The sequence below is a fragment of the Oncorhynchus tshawytscha genome, linkage group LG30 (assembly GCF_018296145.1).
Source record: "Oncorhynchus tshawytscha isolate Ot180627B linkage group LG30, Otsh_v2.0, whole genome shotgun sequence".
NCBI classification, from domain to species: domain Eukaryota; kingdom Metazoa; phylum Chordata; class Actinopteri; order Salmoniformes; family Salmonidae; genus Oncorhynchus; species Oncorhynchus tshawytscha.
Genome location: NC_056458.1, coordinates 7,095,658 through 7,114,389, shown reverse-complemented (window position 1 = coordinate 7,114,389; position 18,732 = coordinate 7,095,658). Strand labels below are relative to the sequence as shown.

Below are 18,732 nucleotides of genomic sequence, written 5' to 3'. Positions count from 1 at the left end.
AATGAGTAGGTGTTCTAAAACCTTTGACTGGTACTGTATGTTCATTCATCACAATAATTAATGTATAATTAAATGTCATTTCACCAATAACAAATGTATAAATTAAAATAAATGTTTTATTTTAAGCTAATATGATATAGTATTTTTTACTTATATTCACTGATTTGACAGACACATGCATGTATACATTCATTTTCATGCACATTTAAATTCATACTACTCACATTAACTAAATGTATAAACCAGTGAACAAAAAACAACTGTCCATTACAGTTCGGGTTGCAAATGGAGAGTATATTACTGGAAACTTTCAAAGTTGACCAGTAAACTACCACCATTTTTTTAGTAACTTTTTAAATGATTAAATGTAATTTATCACAAGACATCTAGTGGCCCTTTTTGGGTACTTCAGATTACCACAGGTGTCTGTCATTATCTCTGGCATCTGTGTGGCCTTATCACATGTAAAACATTTAAAATACTCAAGTAAGATGATTCTAAAATGATACAAATCTGTAAAACATTATCCTAAATATAAACCAGCAATTTAATGAATACCATTGGTGTTTAATATGAGAGTTTCAGCATCATCCATTATATTTTCTTTACACACTTTTATTTATTTTACTATTTCAATATGTATTTGTAGATTTTTTGGCACCAAACTGGTGGCAGTTGTGAAAAAAGTCAACAGTTGGAAGAGTTGCAGAGTTTCAGAGTTAATTGAAATGAATGTCATTGGTCGATTAAATGCTTTTAAAAATTAAATTGGGCGATTTTCTCTTGAACCATAGTCTATCCACTGGAAATTCATGGACAATATGGACACATATATAAAAAATGATTACTACATATGGATACATTTTTTCAAAAGTTATTCAAGTATAAATAACCAAAGTTACCATTGCCATAGATGACCTGATAATGAATCTGGCATTTTTGGTGAATTACCAGTATGCAACCCTAATTACAATAGAAAAACTCCCATGAACATTACCACCAACTTCCCATCTGAATGCAGATTTCTAATAAAAAGCAGGTTTACTCAATAGTCTCTTTTCTTCAGTTCGGCTTGACAGTCCAAAACTCCCACAATGCACTCTGGTAGACACCAATGGTTAAGGTCATAATCCAATGGGTGGCAGAATACAACGGCTTGATGAGGATGCTGTTGTCAGTGTGAATAACCTATTAGATCATGTATGGTAGTATAATTCTGCAGTATAATTCTGCAATACAGTTTTGTAGTATAGCTATGTAGTGCAGTTATGCAGTGTAGTTCTGTAGTATAGTTATGTAGTATAGTTTTCTAGTATAGTTATGCAGTGTAGTTCTGTAGTATAGTTCTGTGGTGTAGTTATCTAGTATAGTTATGGAATATAGTTCTCTAGTATGGTTATGTAGTATGGTTCTGCAGTATGGTTCTCTAGTATGGTTCTCTAGTATGGTTTTTCAGAGTAGTCCTGCAGTGTAGTTCTGCAGTATAGTTCTCTAGTGTAGTTCTGCAGTGTAGTTCTGCAGTGTAGTTCTGCAGTGTAGTTCTATCAATATTTATTAGTAGAGTACACACTCATGAGTACAAGCTCCAGTAGATGATGTTGAACATCAGGTAGGTCATGGGGAAGATGACTCTGGAGTAGGAGTCAATCATGTAGCTGTTACTCATGATGAAGCTGAGGTTGTGTTTGATGGATTTTTTGCGTCGTAGCCTGGTGCCCTCTGTGGGTGGGGGCTCTGCAGCAGAGTTCCTCGACGTGGCCGTCCGACTCCGCTCTGTGTTGGGGGTGCTGGGGAGCTCTGGGAAGGGTGTCAGGTCAATGTCATTGTCATGGTAACATCCGTCAAAAGCCATAGTTTGAGTGGCATTGAAATCTGCAGGGATCTGTGGAGAGAGGAGGGAGTTTACGGTATATGATTTTCTGACAGTGGAACACATTAAGACCAGTAGGGGGAGATACAGACATAGTTAGTGTCACAGCCTAATTTGGTGCCATTATCGTGGCTCTGACATTGTGGTAGCATGGGTATATTCCATGTTTTATAATACACCAATTTACAAGAACCCAACTGTGACTTATTTGACCCCACACTCTATAAGTTTCAGTGACCTTTCCCCCCTTGAGCTTCTTCATCTCCTCCACAGTGGTGAAGTAGTTGACAGCAGCGTACTCAATGACGGACAGGAAGACGAACAGAAAGCTGGCCCACAGGTAGATGTCCACAGCTTTTACATAAGACACCTGAGGCATGGAGGCTGACACGCCTGTGATGATGGTGGACATGGTCAGAACTGTTGTGATACCTGGAGGGGGAGAGAAAAAAAAGGGAGATTAGTTGATTATTATGTTGATAAGGTATACATCTTGATCAATCCGTTTCTTTTTTTTTTAAAGCCTTATTTTACCACCACAACCTTTCGGCCTTTGATGATGAAAAGAGGGTGGGGCAAATGCATGGAAAAGAATTAGCTGTGTGGGGGTTTAGCATAGATGGATGGAAAGTCAAACAAGGGCTAGAGAAAACCGTGTAGCAGCTACATCCCACTGGGCACAACCTGGTTGAATAAACGCTGTTCCAACGTCATTTGTAAATGTATCGTGACGTGGAATCTACGTTAAATATACATTGGATTGGAAAAAAAGGCATCAACTTTTGTTTTGAGGCTGATATTTAAAAATACAGGATTATGTCAACATAGACAAACCTTGTATAAAATAGGTTGAATTTGTATCTTTGAAACAACGTCAGACCTTTAACGTTAAATCCACTATAAAAAAAATACATAAACTGGGAGAATTGATCTATATCTACAGCAAACTTTTTCTCCACAATTTTGTGATTGGTAGTTAACGTCTTGGCCCATCGCGGCAACTCCCGTACGGACTTGGGAGAGGCGAAGGTCGAGAACCATGCGTCCTCCGAAACACGACCCTGCCAAGCTGCACTGTTTCTTGATACTGCTCGCTTAACTTGGACGCCAGGCGCGCCAAAGTGTTGGAGGAAACACCGTGCAACTGGCGACCGAAGTCAGCTTGCTGGCCCACCACAAGGAGTCGCTAGAGCTTAATGGGACAAGAACATCCCGGCTGGCCAAACCCTCCCCTAACCCAGACGACACCGGGCCAATCATGGGTCTCCTGGTCACGGCTGGCTCAGATGGAACTATCCAAGTAGTAGACACATTTAAATGTTGATATTTGGTTGTGGTGTCAACCAAAGACAATTCAATATTACTTTTCTAATAAAGTAAATAGCCTAAAGTTAAGGCTATCTTACAAGCAATTACTTTTATTTATTTAACCTTTATTTAACCAGGTAAGTCAATTAAGAACAAAACTAATGTGACATTCAACCTTAAAATATGTTTTTGTGGACTGTCGTATACTGTAGTATTAACTGTAATGTTTTTGTGTTATTATCTTTGCCATAGAAGTGTGGACTTTCTCCTTGAGGAAACCTACTGGAGAGATAGTGAAAGAGCACATTTTCCATAACCTGTAGGTAGGATTGGAGGGAGTCTGAACGAATAGTTCAGTGCCTCTGCTCTTTTCTACAACGTGTATGGAACACAATCTATGGTCTATACTTGGCATGTACTTATGGGTGCCACAAATTGTGATATGGCGGAGGGGAATAGGCAGGGTATATGCAAATTCAATATTGTGGTATTTACTTTAGTTAAAGAAGTGTAGTGTTTTTGAGGACATTACCGTAGTATTTAGTACAGTGTTTTTAGGGGGATAATACTGTAGTATTTACAATAGTATTCCACTACAACATTATATAGTAAGTACTAAACATGATCGAAGGATACTACTAGTATTTTACAGTATACTACAGTTTACTACATCATTCTACAGTAAGTACTGTAGTATTGAGTGTTGCAGAGTGAAATAAGGCCAGCCTTTGTTACGGCATCCTGATCCTCCAGCAACCTGCCGTACTCCAAGCACACTCCCCTCCCCCCACCCCCCCCCCCCTCACACACACACACACCCTGCTGCATTAGCAAAGTCAACATCTATTCACAAATCTAAGTGCAGCATTTACTCTGTCCTTTTATCTCGCTCTCTCTTGCTCTTCCCTCGCCCTCCCCTTTTTCTCTTTCTTTCCGACACGATTGCACAAACGAGCTCTGGCACACATGCACACACAGGGACCTCGCCTGGTGCAGGTGCCTTGAGTCATGCGCAGAACTGAAATGCTTTGTCACTGTGCTCAGTTTCAGTTGTCCTCTCTCTGGGTTAATGAGTCTCTGAGCAGTTCTGCAGCAGGCTCAAAGCAGCAGGCTCACATTCACTCGCCCACATAAAAGGAACACAACAGGAAATTGTTGCGCAACCCTCCCCCTTTTCACCTTACAGTTTTCACAGAGATGTGACCTGGCTGAGGAAGGTAAAGCCCCCACCACCCACTTTACTTTCTGGAGATGAATCAAGTATGTTGTGCAGAAAATGATGGCTTTGTGATCCGTCTCTGCTCAGTCTTTAAGCTTGGATTATTTTACGGAGATCCCCCCCTCGAAACCCCACATACAAGTGAGAGAATCAGTACTGTACCCAGTGACACTCTGGCAGGCACAGCCCTCCTGTCAATCCAGAAGGACACCCAGGAGAGCATCACCATCAGCATGGTGGGGAAATAGGTCTGCAGCATGAAGAAGAAGATGTGCCTCCTGAGGATGAAGTTTATGTAGAGCCTGTTATACCAACCTGAGAGAGAGCGAGAGAGAGAGAGCGAGAGAGAGAAAGAGCGAGAGAGAGAGAAGGGCTCTGATATCTCATTTTTGGAGGAACAGTTTACTCACCATCCTTCTGGGTAATCAGAGGTCATTATGAGACACAGGAGGGTATCTAGTCAAAATTATAGTCACATGGGACCTCACATGGCTATGATGTAATGGACACTGGAACTACTGAGAGTTGGGCAGGATTCCACACTGACACTCTGTGGAGGAAAATCTCCTAACCTCTCCCTGTCCTCAGACTGTCAGAGTGGAATCAGAAGCAGGAGGGTTTGGGGTGTTGGCTTTGGATCTTACAGAGCCGTTTTACGTAATAATAAGGAGGAGTTGGACAGCGGAGAAGGACAGAGAAACAGCACCGTAGGCCCCAATGCACCAGGCTACAAAACAAGCACACATACCCGTGCTGCTGTAGAAGGCAAGCCCGTAGGAAGGGTGGAATTCTTCAATAAAAAACTGCGAGAGAACGATCTCATCAGTCCTTAATGAATCGTTCCCGTTCTTCCAGTAGAGCATGAGGTCGTTCTCATTGTACGCATCTTCAAGAGAGGAGAGAACAGGGGGAGAAGGTGACTCCTTCATGTGGCCTCTCTTAGAAGAATCATGGGCTATGTCCCTCAGAGGAGAGGAGACACTGAGATTCACTACTACCACTACTACCACCTCTCGTCTGAGACCAGACCCATGCTTTCTGTGCGTGTGCGCGTGCGTGTTCGTTTGCCGATCATTTGTGTGTGTCCGTGCTTGTGTCTGTCTGTCTGTTTGTCTGTGTTCTAATCTGGGTAAGATGCACTGCCTCTTGAGGCTGGGTTTAACACAATCATGACAATTGCAACATCAGTGTGACAGAATGTCTCTGATGAGAAATGACCGACTTCAATTCAACTGTAGCTGCTGCTCCTTATACGGATGAATCAGGACAGGTAAATCCTGCATCAAAAAGACATGCATTACAGACACAAACTGACCTGACCCCGACTTTTGAATGTTATTTCACCTATATGAAAAGAGGAGGGTCAAATGCTACCATATTACGTGCTTATTGTGTTGCACGTAGACATATGTTAGGTATATGTGTGGACGTACATGGAATTACACCCAGGGCAACCACATAGCCTTATTGTTTTATACTCACAGCTCTCCAGTTCCAGAGAGCATTTCTGTGTGTCCAAAGGAAAACTACTGAAGTCCATGGCGCAAAGAGCAGTCACAGTGATCCTGAAACACAGGGCCTAGTTAATGATACAGCAGTTGCAGAAAACATACCGTGGCAACATAACGTGGTCTGCAGAGAGATCAGAACTCTCTGTGATAGGCGATGCTCTTCCTCTTTTCTTGTTGATATTGTAGGCTGAAAGACTCAAGATGGTCTACTCCCCCCATGTTTCTTATGTGTACAAAGCACCAATAGTATAGAATAGTACACGCTAAAGGCCTTATGGTCCCTGTGTTAAAGGAGGGCCATTCTCCATGTACCTGACACTGTAGAGAATGTTGCCGTCAGGGTACACCCTCAGCATGATGTTCTCCATGGTCGTGTCATGGATGAAGGAACGTTTGGAGTGGACAAAGAACACGTCCGGCACCCAGATCTTCTTCACCAGCCGAGCGTCAAATGTCCGGCTCTTTTTGCTGCTGGAAGGAAAGGCCAGCCGGTCGTCCTGCCAGTAGTGTCTCAGGTACAGAGTCATGGTGAAGTCCTGCACAAACACACCAAAGCTCAGGTCCAATGGACAAACTATCACATAATCAAAACGTGGGCAATTGTGCAATGATGGCAGTAAGACTCAATAACGGTTCACCCAGATTCTTTGTATATAGGGTGACGAGCGACAGGATCATGCAGGTTAATAGTGTTTACAGTGCTAGTGTTAATTGGGACCAGAACATCAATGATCCATTGAAGTTAGAGTGTAGAACATAGTGGAAACAATAACACAACAGTAAAGTGGTCATCCTGCCTCTGTTTTGGTAAAAAGCCGAGGGAGGGGCGTGGAGAAATGTGACCACTCTTAAATGGACGCAAGGACTGACCATCCGTGATATCAAAATGATAGTTTTAAACGTGTTTGGAGGCTATGTAGTGTTTGTTTACATGTACATTGTTTACAAACATTGGAGTAAAACCATGCATTATTCTGGGTTCTGACGGTGTATGACAGTATGACTAAGCTTATGAGGCATTTATAAGTTATAATCTTCAAGAATTAACAGGTATAAAAAAATATATGTAGCAACTAAGTATTCTAGCTTCAAAATCAATACATGTTTTGACTGTTATGCCCTGACATTAAATTGGGGGCAATGGAGTGGAGCGGTGTTCCAGTATGAGAGAGAGCATGGGAAGTTGTCTCACTGTGAGCGAGAAAGAGAGTGAATGGCAGTGTGTTAGTCACACACACACACACACACACACACACACACACACACACACACACACACACACACACACACACACACACACACACACACACACACATCGTTTACGATGGTTATAGACACTTACCATGTTGACTTCAGATATACTGTCAATGCTTTCCACTTGCACGTCTATGCCCACAGGAATAGCTGCCCCTACAGGGGTGAATAAACAGCCCGAATCAGTAAACAGCTTGAGATTTCATACCTCTACCCTGACAGGGCAAGCACATTGAATGTTAGGCTTTTGGCCGTGTCATAGGCATATGGTAGTCATGATGCAAGGCCATAGAATGTCTGACTCAGCCGGGAACGATCTTTTATGACCCAATCTCACTGGTTTTGATTAGCCCAAGACCTATCATCCATATATCATCTCATCTGTCTGCATGTGGTCTTACTTACACCAGTTTTTATATTTATTTTATTTAAATATCCTCTTTAAGACCTAAATATTTGTAAATCCACCCAAACACTATAAAGTTAAGACAAACAGATAGTCAGTAAGAGAAAACCCCAAATAATGGTTTCACAGAGGATCTTGGTGCTATGCTGGTCCTCAAAGGACATCCTGAAACCCTGTGGTCACACTGGAGGCTGTGGTGTTGAAGGACTACATCAGCTAAGCCCTATGTTGTGATTATCCTGTCCATTTCCGTGTACATGCAGGGTCATGACATCACTCTTCACGCTAAACACAGCTGCAGGCTTATGGGGTCCCACACAACGTCAAAGACACACCAGTAGTCCCACGCCTCCCCTCCAGAAAGACACAGCCTTCTCCTCACTCAGGGATGCAAGAGACGCCGTGTCACCAATCTCATGAATGCCTTTTCTCTCCTTATCTCCTTTCCTTCATAAATCCTAACCGTATAATACCTGTTGCATTAATCTACAATCAAGTCACAGTCATCTATAATCACAGCCTTGTTCAGGAGGTTTTCCTGATCATGTGACCAGTCCAGAAATGGCTAAAAAAGGGTTCTTCGGCTGTCCTTAATTTCAATTCCAGACAAATTTACCCCACGTCACTTAGACCACACAGACACAAACACAGACAACGCACAGGGATAGTTCGGAATAGAAAATGTCCAAATGGAAACACAAATGGACAGAAATCCATAACACGTCATCACACTAGATTTACAAATATGTACCTAAACAGTCATTAGTACTGCCTACGACATAGAATGTTATGTAAATACATGTTTCAATGACAGTTGATTTACAGTGGGACCCCACACACTGACACACATGCAAGCATTCAGAAACGTGATCAATAGTTCATTATAAACTGGGTGGTTTGAGCCCTGAACGCTGATTGGCTGAAAGCCATGGTATGTCAGACTGTATACCACGGGTATGACGAAACATTCATTCATTTTAGCGATAAGGCACCTCGGGGTATGTGGTATATTGCCAAAATACCACGGCTAAGGGCTATATCCAGTAGAGTAGTGGCCTGAGGGGACACACTTAATGTGAAAGTGTTTTTTTGGGAAAAGTGTTATGAAATGGAAATGTCACGTAATATTTTGATTTGTATATAACTGCCTTAATGTTGCTGGACCCCACGAAGAGTAGATGCCTTGGCAACACCTAATGGGGATCCTTAATAAATAAATACAAATAAATAAATACAAATACAAAATCCAGGCACTCCAGGTTGCATCGAGCATAAGAACAGCCCTTAGCCGTGTTATATTGGCCATATATCACACCCAATCGGGCCTTATTGCTTAAATCTAACATTGTCTGATCATCACCCAATGAACACACTGCTGTAGTACTGTATGCATGGAACTCTTTGCTGTCCTGGACTTTCCAATAAGATGCAGCATTTGGTATTGTTTCAGAAAGAGTGGCTTATAATCCAGATTACTCTAGTTCTAAAAACATCTGTGTACTCGGCCGCAGGCTGTCATTGTCTGCTAGGCTCTGCAGACAATCTGGGTCAGTGACTTTTTGGGGGGGATGGGGTGTTATCGAAGATGACACTATAACCTACATTCTGTTCCAGGAGAGAGAATACAAGCTAGTGTCAAATGCTGCCTATTACAGAACCTTAACTCTGTGGCACGTTATGGACTATCTATAATTTTATATCTGTAACAAATGACGGTAGGTAGAGCTCTATTAACCCCCCCCACCCCACCCCTCTCTTTCCTCTTCCCTCTCTCTGATAATGACCCTTGATTTTCCCCATTCAGGCCTAATTAATGAGTCCAACCCAACACATGGTGGGAAAAAGCACACACACACCCAGTCACAACCAAACCGCACATTATCATAGTTCAACCACATGAAAATACATTGATTGCCCATCAGGCCAAAGGATATTGGGTGGGTGGTCTTACCTCCAAAGCCAGGCCGCATTGCAAAGTCATGGTCCTCGATACGGAGCAGCTGTTCAGATTTAATTAGCAGGGACTTGGTGCTGTCAGACTTTTTCATCTTAAAGTCTATTCGTCTGCGGAGCAAAGAGGACACAGATCAGCATATCAGATGTTTTATTTCCTAAGAAATACAAACTCACACCAAATGGCAAGTGCAAGTGCACACACACACACAAGCACACACACACTAAAGGAAGCAACATCTGCTTTGGGGTTTTTGCTGTTGAGAATAATTAACTGCACTTTAACCATCTGATTAAAACCAAAAGTAAGAGTATACGTGACGCTCTTCACTAATGATTTAGCAGCAAACTGAGTCAGTGCTATGACGGTACAATAATTGGTCCTGGGAGATTATATAGACTTCCCAAAGCTCTCATATAACAGTTAGTCTGGGTCAAAGGACATAATGAATATCTCCAATTTGGTTGACAACACACTCATCACTCGCAAAGTTTCTAAATAGCATCATACGATAAACTTCTGTAAACTGATACTTTCATTTTCATAATACATAAACATATCTGCTCCAACAAATCATTCCCATACCACCCAAACACAATCATCTCCCCTATTATTGCAAATGATACTCAAGTGTACAGTCCAACCCCTTATTAACACAACTCCCCCCCTATCATTACCCACAAACTACTGCTTTTCTCTTACGTGGTGCCCCCACCAAAACACAGCTTCCCTGACATTACCTCTAAGCCCCTGTGGTCACCTCACCTGCCCTTTATCCAGAATGCACTGCTGTAATGTCATCCGTCCCAGCACACATTGGAGATCGCGCATGCCACCATGGTAAATTCACCATCAATATTCTATTTTTTTCTTGAATTCATAAAGATTAGATTAATACCAACAAACCACAAATAGTACTATGTGATGAACAATACATCTCCCCAAAATAACCTTTTAACCATATCAATCAGAAAACAGATCAACAGAACAGTAACATCCTGTGGTGTGTATATTACCAAATGTAATTTTCTACCAGAACTAAACACAATCCGGTTTCAAACCAAACAGAACAGACAAGCAAACTGAACCCTTGACAAGAACATAACACAACTCCAGTGGGACCGCACTCCTAAACTCTGGCTCACCCTCCGTGTTGGTTCTTGCTGTTCTCCCCAAGGTACACGTCCTTGTGCCTCCTCTTGTTGGGTTGGTGGCTGCCGTTGTGCAGAGTGACAGGCCACAGCCAGGCCAGGCACATCAGCCTGAAGGCCAGGAGCACCAGGTTCATGTCTGAGGCTGGAAGAGCAGAAGCAACCAGGAGGTGCTCCCACTGCGTCTTGAGTCTATCTCACAGAAATCCTCCAGGTCAGTGGGACGCCACTACTGTCCCCATCCGGCGGCCCATCCATATCCCAGCAGCAACCATATACACCTCACCAAAAACACATGCAGAGCTCTGAAAGATCTGTGTTATCCAACCCTCTGTTACATGCTGCACGTTGATCCAAGCATCCAATGATCGGCTCCAGTGCCACAAACTGTTCCCCCAGCTTGTGTTTTCGCCTGCCCGTGCCCTAGTGCCAGTTCCCCTGACTCGTGTTTCTATGCTACTCAGGGCACATCCTGTTGTTCCCTCCTCTCTCCACTCCCTCTGATTAAAATCAAATATCAATATATTCATATAATGACAAAGGAATGACGTTAATTCCTCTGTAATCTTCTTATCTGTGGTCGCTGAAATCTTTCAGTAACCTACAAACTGGAGCCAGGGGAGGGCGGGGTGTGGATAATACAACCAACAGTTTCTAAACATGATTCCCCCCCCCCTCCCCCCAGATAAAAATAAAAAGCTTGTAGCCCACATTCAGTGTATGCATAAAGGGTTTTCCATGGAATTGCACGGAGATTGTGACGGCAACAGGAATAGATTTCAACACTTCAGAAGTATTGGGACAGCGACACATTTGTGTTGTTGTTTTGGCTCTGTACTCCAGCAGTTTGGATTTGAACTAATACCAAAAGTATTGGGACAAATTCACTTATAGGTGTATTAAACTAGCCAAAAGTTTAGCATTTGGTCCCATATTCCTAGCATGTAATGATTACATCAAGCTTGTGACTCTACAAACTTCTACGTTAAATACGTTAAATGTTGACTCTACAATGATTACTGATAGTCCTGAATGAATTATGAATAATGATGAGTGAGAAAGTTGCAGACGCACAAATATCATACCATGTTTAGAAACATATTCTATTGTTATTTACAATAAAGGTGATTCCAAAATGACACAATACATTATTTACCATACATTTCTATTGGGCACAATAGAAAAATATCTGTAGCACAACCAAAACAAACAGCAAATGCATCCAACAAGTGTGTAGAGTCACAATCTTGATGTAATCATTGCGTGCTAGGAATATGGGACCAAATGCTACACTTTTGACTACTTAAATACACCTAGAAGTGAATTTGTCCCAATACTTTTGCTCCTAAAAATGGGGGGACGATGTATAAAAAGTGCTGTAATTTATAAACGGTTCACCCGATATGGATACAAATACCCTCAAATTAAAACTCACAGTCTGCACTTTAACCCCATAGTCCAAAGTGCTGGAGTAAAGCGACAAAACAACACAAAATGTGTCACTGTCCCAATACTTTTGGAGTTCACTGTATGTCTGTTCCACATGCTTATTCTGAACTGATTTGTATAGAAGCTGCTATTATGCTTTTTTGGATAGCTTCTATGGATTTATTTAAACCATTGATCATAAAAGAGGTTAAAATATGCCAATATTTTCAGTTGCTTTCCTGTCTGCACAACAAAACTATTTATTGTACTCCTGTAAACCTATCCTATTTTCCAGTGTCTCCCAAATGCCAGTGGTTTTAACCTCACTGTCATGCAATCTGCTAACTCCAAATATTTACATCATATCACTTCATCCTCCTAGATCCTCCTCTTAACATCTGCAAAGCATCAACATCCAGCTAATCTGGAAGAATGGGGATAGATTGCCAAATGCCAACCATCGAATGTTGAGCATCTGTGAGCCAAAGTGAGGTGAGGGAGAGATAGAGGAGCTATTTTTGAGATAATGAGCACGGATAATGAAAGAGGAACAGAGACCTCTAAATTGATGGAATATTAATAGTAATAAGTAATAGTGTTTACAGGGGCATAGGCACGGGTGGGCCTGGGCCCACTGGGGTGCCAGGCCCACCCAATCAGATTTTTTTCTCTCTACTTGACAGTGTTCCAAATGGGACATAATTAGTATTTTTACTTAAACACAGTACTTTACTTGGGCAGGAGCTCACTGGAGCTGATTACCAGCACCCAAAATTTTCTTCTGCTTGAGTTCCTGTACCTCCTATAGAATACTAGCTCAAAGGTATTGAGGAGTCCCTGTGCCCAAGAACGCCAAGGTAACCTGCCTAAATGACTACCGCCCCGGAGCACTCACGTCTGTAGCCATGAAGTGCTTTGAAAGGCTGGTCATGGCTAAAATCAACACCATCATTCTGGAAACCCTAGACCCACTAAAATTCACAAACTGCCCAAACAGATCCACAGATGACACAATGTCAAACTCACTCCACACGGCCCTTTCCAAACCTGGACAAAAGGAACACCTACGTGAGAATGCTGTTCATTGACTACAGCTCAGCGTTCAACACCATAGTGCCCTCAAAGCTCATCACTAAGCTAAGGACCCTGGGGCTAAACACCTCCCTCTGCAACTGGATCATGGACTTCCTGATGGGCCACCCCCCAGGTGGTAAGGGTAGGTAACAACACATCCGCCACGCTGATCTTCAACACGGGGGCCCCTCACCCCTGAGGGGTGAGTGCTCAGTCCCCTCCTGTACTCCCTGTTCACTCATGATTGCATGACCAGGCACGACTCCAACACCATCATCAAGTTTGCCGATGACACAACAGTGGTAGGCCTGATCATCAACAACGATGAGACAGCCTATATAGGGAGGAGGTCAGATACCTGGCCGTGTGGTGCCAGGACAAAAACATCTGCCTAACGTGATCAAGAAAAAGGAGATGATTGTGGACTACAGGAAAATGAGCACGCCCCCATTCTCATCGATGGGGCTGCAATGGAGCAGGTTGAGAGCTTCAAGTTCCTTGGTGTCCACATCACAAACAAACTAGCATGGTCCAAACACACTGTCACGCCCTGACCATAGAGATACTTTTATTCTCTGTGTTTGTTTGGTCAGGGTGTGACTCGGGTGGGAGAGTCTATGCTTTCTGGTTCTTTGTTTTTGGCCGGGTATGATTCTCAATCAGGGACAACTGTCTATCGTTGTCTCTGATTGGGAATCATACTTAGGCAGCCTTTTTTTCTTTTCTCATTTGTTGGTTGTTGTCTTCATTTAATGCATGTATAGCCTTACGGAGCTTCACGTTCGTTTTTGTTGTTTATTGTTTTGTTAGCGACATTTAAAAAATAAAGAAAAATGTACGATCACCACGCTGCACCTTGGTCCGGTCATTTTCAAGACGATATTCGTGACAGAACAACACACCACAAACGGACCAAGCGGCGTGGTCGGGAGGAGCAGACAGAGTGGACATGGGAAGACATTCTGGAAGGAAAGGGATGCTGTACGTGGGACGAGATCCTGGCTGGAAAGGATCGCCTGCCGTGGAAGCAGGTGGAAGCAGTGAGGAAGGCGGAGGCAGCTAGTAAAGGGGCCCAGCGTTACACAGGGTCACGGCTGGCAAGGAAGACCGGGAGGCCACTCCAAAAAAAATGGGGGGCACACGGAGAGGTTGGCGGAGCTAACACCCCGTGCTCACGGTAGGGAGTGTGGTACTGGTCAAGCACCGTGTTATGTGGTGAAGCGCACGGTGTCTCCAGTGTGCGTTCACAGCCCGCTATATTCCAGCTCCTCGCATTGGCCGGGCTAGAGTGGGCATCCAGCCAGGACGGATGGTGCCGGCTCAGCGCTCCTGGCCTCCAGTGCGTCTCTTCGGCCCAGGATATCCTGCGCCGGCTCTGCGCACTGTCTCTCAGGTGCGTCTGCACAGCCCAGTGCGTCCTGTGCTAGCGCCCCGCATTTGCCGGGCAAAAGTAACCATCCAGCCAGGACGGGTTGTGCCAGCTCTACGCTTGAGACCTCCAGTGTGTCTCTACGGCCCAGTGTGTCTCTACGGCCCAGTGTATCCGGTGCCTGCTCCATGCACCAGGCTTCCAGTGCATCTCCCCAGTCCGGTGAGACCTGTTCATGTTCCACGTACCAGGCCTCCAGTATGTCTCCCCAGCCTGGTAAGCCCTGTGGCAGCTCCACGCACCAGGCTTCCAAGACGTCTCCTCAGTCCAGTGAGACCTGTTCCAGCTCCACGTTCGAAGCCTCCAGTGATGATCCATGGCACGAAGCCTCCAGTGATGATCCATGGCACGAAACCTCCAGTGATGATCCATGGCATGAAGCCTCTAGTGATGATCCATGGCACGAAGCCTCCGGTGATGATCCATGGCACGAAGCCTCCGGTGATGATCCATGGCACGAAGCCTCCGGTGATGATCCATGGATCCAGCGTTGATGCGTGGTCCGGAGCCTCTAGCGACGGTCCCCAGTACGGGGCCTGCAACGAGGGTCCCCAGTCTGGGGCCTACAACGAGGGTCCCCAGTCCGGGGCCTGCAGAGAGGGTCCCCAGTCTGGGGTCGGCGACGAGGGTCCCCACACCAGAGGCGCCACCAAGCACCAAGATAGATACCCACCCGGAACCTCCCCTATAGTGTCAGGTCCGCACCTTTGGGGGATCCTTTTATTCTCTATGTTTGTTTGGTCAGGGTGTGACTCGGGTGGGAAGTCTATGCATTCTGGTTCTTTGTTTTTGGCCGGGTATGATTCTCAATCAGGGACAGCTGTCTATCGTTGTCTCTGATTGGGAATCATACTTAGGCAGCCTTTTTCCTTTTCTCATTTGTGGGTTGTTGTCTTCATTTAATGCATGTATAGCCTTACGGAGCTTCACGTTCATTTTTGTTGTTTATTGTTTTGTTAGAGACATTTAAAAATAAAGAAAAATGTACCTTCCCAACGCTGCACCTTGGTCCGGTCATTTTCAAGACGATGTTTGTGACACAAACTAAGACAGTCATGAAGAGGGCACGACAAAGCCAATTCCCCCCCAGGAGACTGAAACGATTTGGCATAGGTCCTCAGTTTATACAGCTGCACCATTGAGAGCATCCTGACTGCTCGGCCGCTGACCACAAGTCACTACAGAGGGTAGTGTGTACGGCCAAGTACATCACTGGGGCCCAGCTTCCTGCCAACCAGGACCTTTTATGGGGTGGCAGGGTAGCCTAGTGGTTAGAGTGTTGGACTAGGAAGGTTGCAAGTTCAAACCCCCGAGCTGACAAGGTACAAATCTGTCGTTCTGCCCCTGAACAGGCAGTTAACCCACTGTTCCTAGGCCATCATTGAAAATAAGAATTTGTTCTTAACTGACTTGCCTAAATAAATAAAGGTAAGTAAATATACCAGGCAGTGTCAGAGAAAGGCCCTAGAAATTGTCAAAGACTCCAGCCACCCTAGTCCATGGACTGTTCTCTCTACTACTTTACGGCAAGCGCTACCGGCGTGCCAAGTCTTGGTCCAAAAGGCTTCTTAACAGATTCTACCTCAAGCCATAAGACTCCTGAACAGCTAATCATAGGGTTACCCTGACCCCTCTTTTACACTGCTGTTACTCTGTTTACTATCTATGCATAGTCACTTTAACTCTACCTACATGTACATATTACCTCAATTACCTCGACAAACCGGTACCCCCTGTAGCCTCCTTATTGTTATTTTACTGCTGCTGTTTAATTATTTGTTAATTTTATTTTCAATTTTTTACTTATCTATTTTTTACTTAAAACTTAAAGCATTGTTGGTTAAGGGCTTGTATGTAAGCATTTCACTGTAAGATCTACTACACCTGTTATATTCGGCGCATTTGACAAATACAATGCGATTAGATCTTTTTTTGGTTTGATGCTGCCACCACCATGCTTTACCGTAGGGATGGTGCCAGGTTTCCTCCAGATATGACGCTTTGCATTCAGGTCAAAGAGTTCAATATTGGTTTTATCAGACCAGAGAATCTTGTTTCTCATGGTCTGAGAGTCCTTTAGGTGCCTTTTGGCAAACTCCAGCAGGCTGTCATGTGCATTTACTGAGGAGTGGCTTCCGCCTGGCCACTCTACCATAAAGGCCTGATTGGTGGAGTGCTGCAGTGATGGTTGTCCTTCTGGAAGGTTCTCCCATCTCCACAGAGGAACTCTGGAGCTCTGTCAGAGTGACCATCTGGGTCTTGATCACCTCCCTGAGGAAGGCCCTTCTACTTCGATTGCTCAGTTTGGCGGCCAGCTCTAGGAGTAGTCTTGGTGGTTCCAAACTTCTTCCTTTTAAGAATGATGGAGGCCACTGTGTTCTTGGGGACCTTCAATTCTGAAGACATTTTTTGGTGCCCTTCCCCCGATCTGTGCCTCAACACAATCCTGTCTCGAAGCTCTACAGACAATTCCTTCGACCTCATGGCTTGGTTTTTGCTCTGACATGCACTGTCAACTGTGGGACCTTATATAGATAGGTGTGTGGCTTTCCAAGTCATGCCCAATCAATTGAATTTACCACATGTGGACTCCAATCAAGTTGTAGAAACATCTCAAGGATGACTAATGGAAACAGGATGCACCTGAGTTAAGAATACGGCTGTAATGTAAGAAAATGTTGAAAAAGTCATGTTAGGCGGAGCGACACAGGGGAACCCAAGAGCAGACTCAGATGAGTCTAGCTACAATAGTCATTTACAACATTAACAATGTCGACACTATACTTCTGATCAATTTGATGTTATTTTAATGGACCCCTTTTTCTCCCCAATTTCGTGGTATCCAAGTTATCATTTAGTAGCTACAACTCCCATACGGGCTTGGGAGAGACAAAGGTTGAAAGTCATGCGTCCTCCGATAGAGAACCAACCAAGCCGCACTGCTTCTTATCACAACGCCATCCAACCCGGAAGCCAGCAGCACCAATGTGTCAGAGGAAACACCGTGCACCTGGCAACCTCGGTTAGTGCGCACTGTGCCCGGCCAGCCACAGGAGTCGCTGGTGCGCAATGAGACAAGGATTTCCCTACCGGCCAAACCCTCCCTAACCTGGACGACGCTAGGCCAATTGTGCGTCGCCCCACGGACCTCCCGGTCGCAGCCGGTTGCGACAGAGCCTGGGCGCTGTACTGCAGCGCCCTTAACCACTGCGCCACCCGGGAGGCCTTACAAGGACATTTCTAAGTGACCCCAAACTTTTGAAAGGTAGTATATATTATTAATTTATTTTTAATTAAGCATAATGATAATGGCACTAAATTGCTGGGGAAAGCTTGGCTTTTGAAAAATGCACAATTCTCCAACTTCCAGACGGGGGCTTGTGGTATAGGGTAGCCTAATTAAATGATGGCCCTGCTGGCCCTGCCATCAATGGTTTTCTGCCCATGCCACTGAATAGTATAGTAATAGTACTCTTCCATGATCATGATCATTCATAGAATACACCCATGAATATATCCACGAAGGGAACAGAAATGTGCATGTACTCTCCATGTTTCTGTGCCGGTTGTGTGGATTATAAAGTTGAACTAAAATAGTGGTCTCATAGCTGCTTTTATATGATTAGATATTGGCTATGCAAAGTCTATAGTTCAAGGCTATCAGTGCATGTTTTCCAGTTATTTACAACAATGATTTCCTTTACTGACTAATGTAGGCCAGTCATGAATGTCAGGCCAGTTAAATGTTGGCTCTTCTCAACCAGAGAGTCTACTAATGTCACCACAAGGGGTTTTGGATTACTGCTGGTAATATGCATAGGTATAATTGCCTGGGAATGGATGGAAACAAGGTTTAGTCACTGGAATATAACCAGAATTAAACCACATTACACAGAGAGAAAAGAAAATACATTATAGTGATGACTAAACACACATTATTAGAACATTTAAAAAAGAATACACCAGAGGAAGTATAAAATTGAGTCAGGAAGAGACTGGTAGAGAATCAATGATCAAATGAAAGCGCCCACAGCATAATCCCAGTCCAGTGGCATGCTCCTTTAATCTGGGATTAGCGTTGATTGAGGGCAGAGATGATTGCCGCCATCTTTAAGAGGCATTGACGTG

The 18,732-nt window shown here is 44.0% G+C and overlaps 1 protein-coding gene across 1 annotated transcript; it reads right to left on the bottom strand.

Moving 5' to 3' along the window:
* Nucleotides 1-98: 98 nt before the first annotated feature.
* On the bottom strand, nt 99-11,253 carry gabrr3a (gamma-aminobutyric acid type A receptor subunit rho3a). The gene is made up of 9 exons (XM_024394621.2): nt 10,668-11,253; nt 9,520-9,632; nt 7,251-7,318; nt 6,221-6,444; nt 5,880-5,962; nt 5,146-5,283; nt 4,560-4,712; nt 2,109-2,302; nt 99-1,882 (listed from the first exon to the last, which is right to left on the bottom strand). The coding sequence occupies exons 1-9, from the start codon at nt 10,808-10,810 to the stop codon at nt 1,571-1,573; spliced, it is 1,428 nt and encodes a 475-aa protein (XP_024250389.1). The 5' UTR covers nt 10,811-11,253; the 3' UTR covers nt 99-1,570.
* Between the last annotated feature and the right edge of the window lie 7,479 nt (nt 11,254-18,732).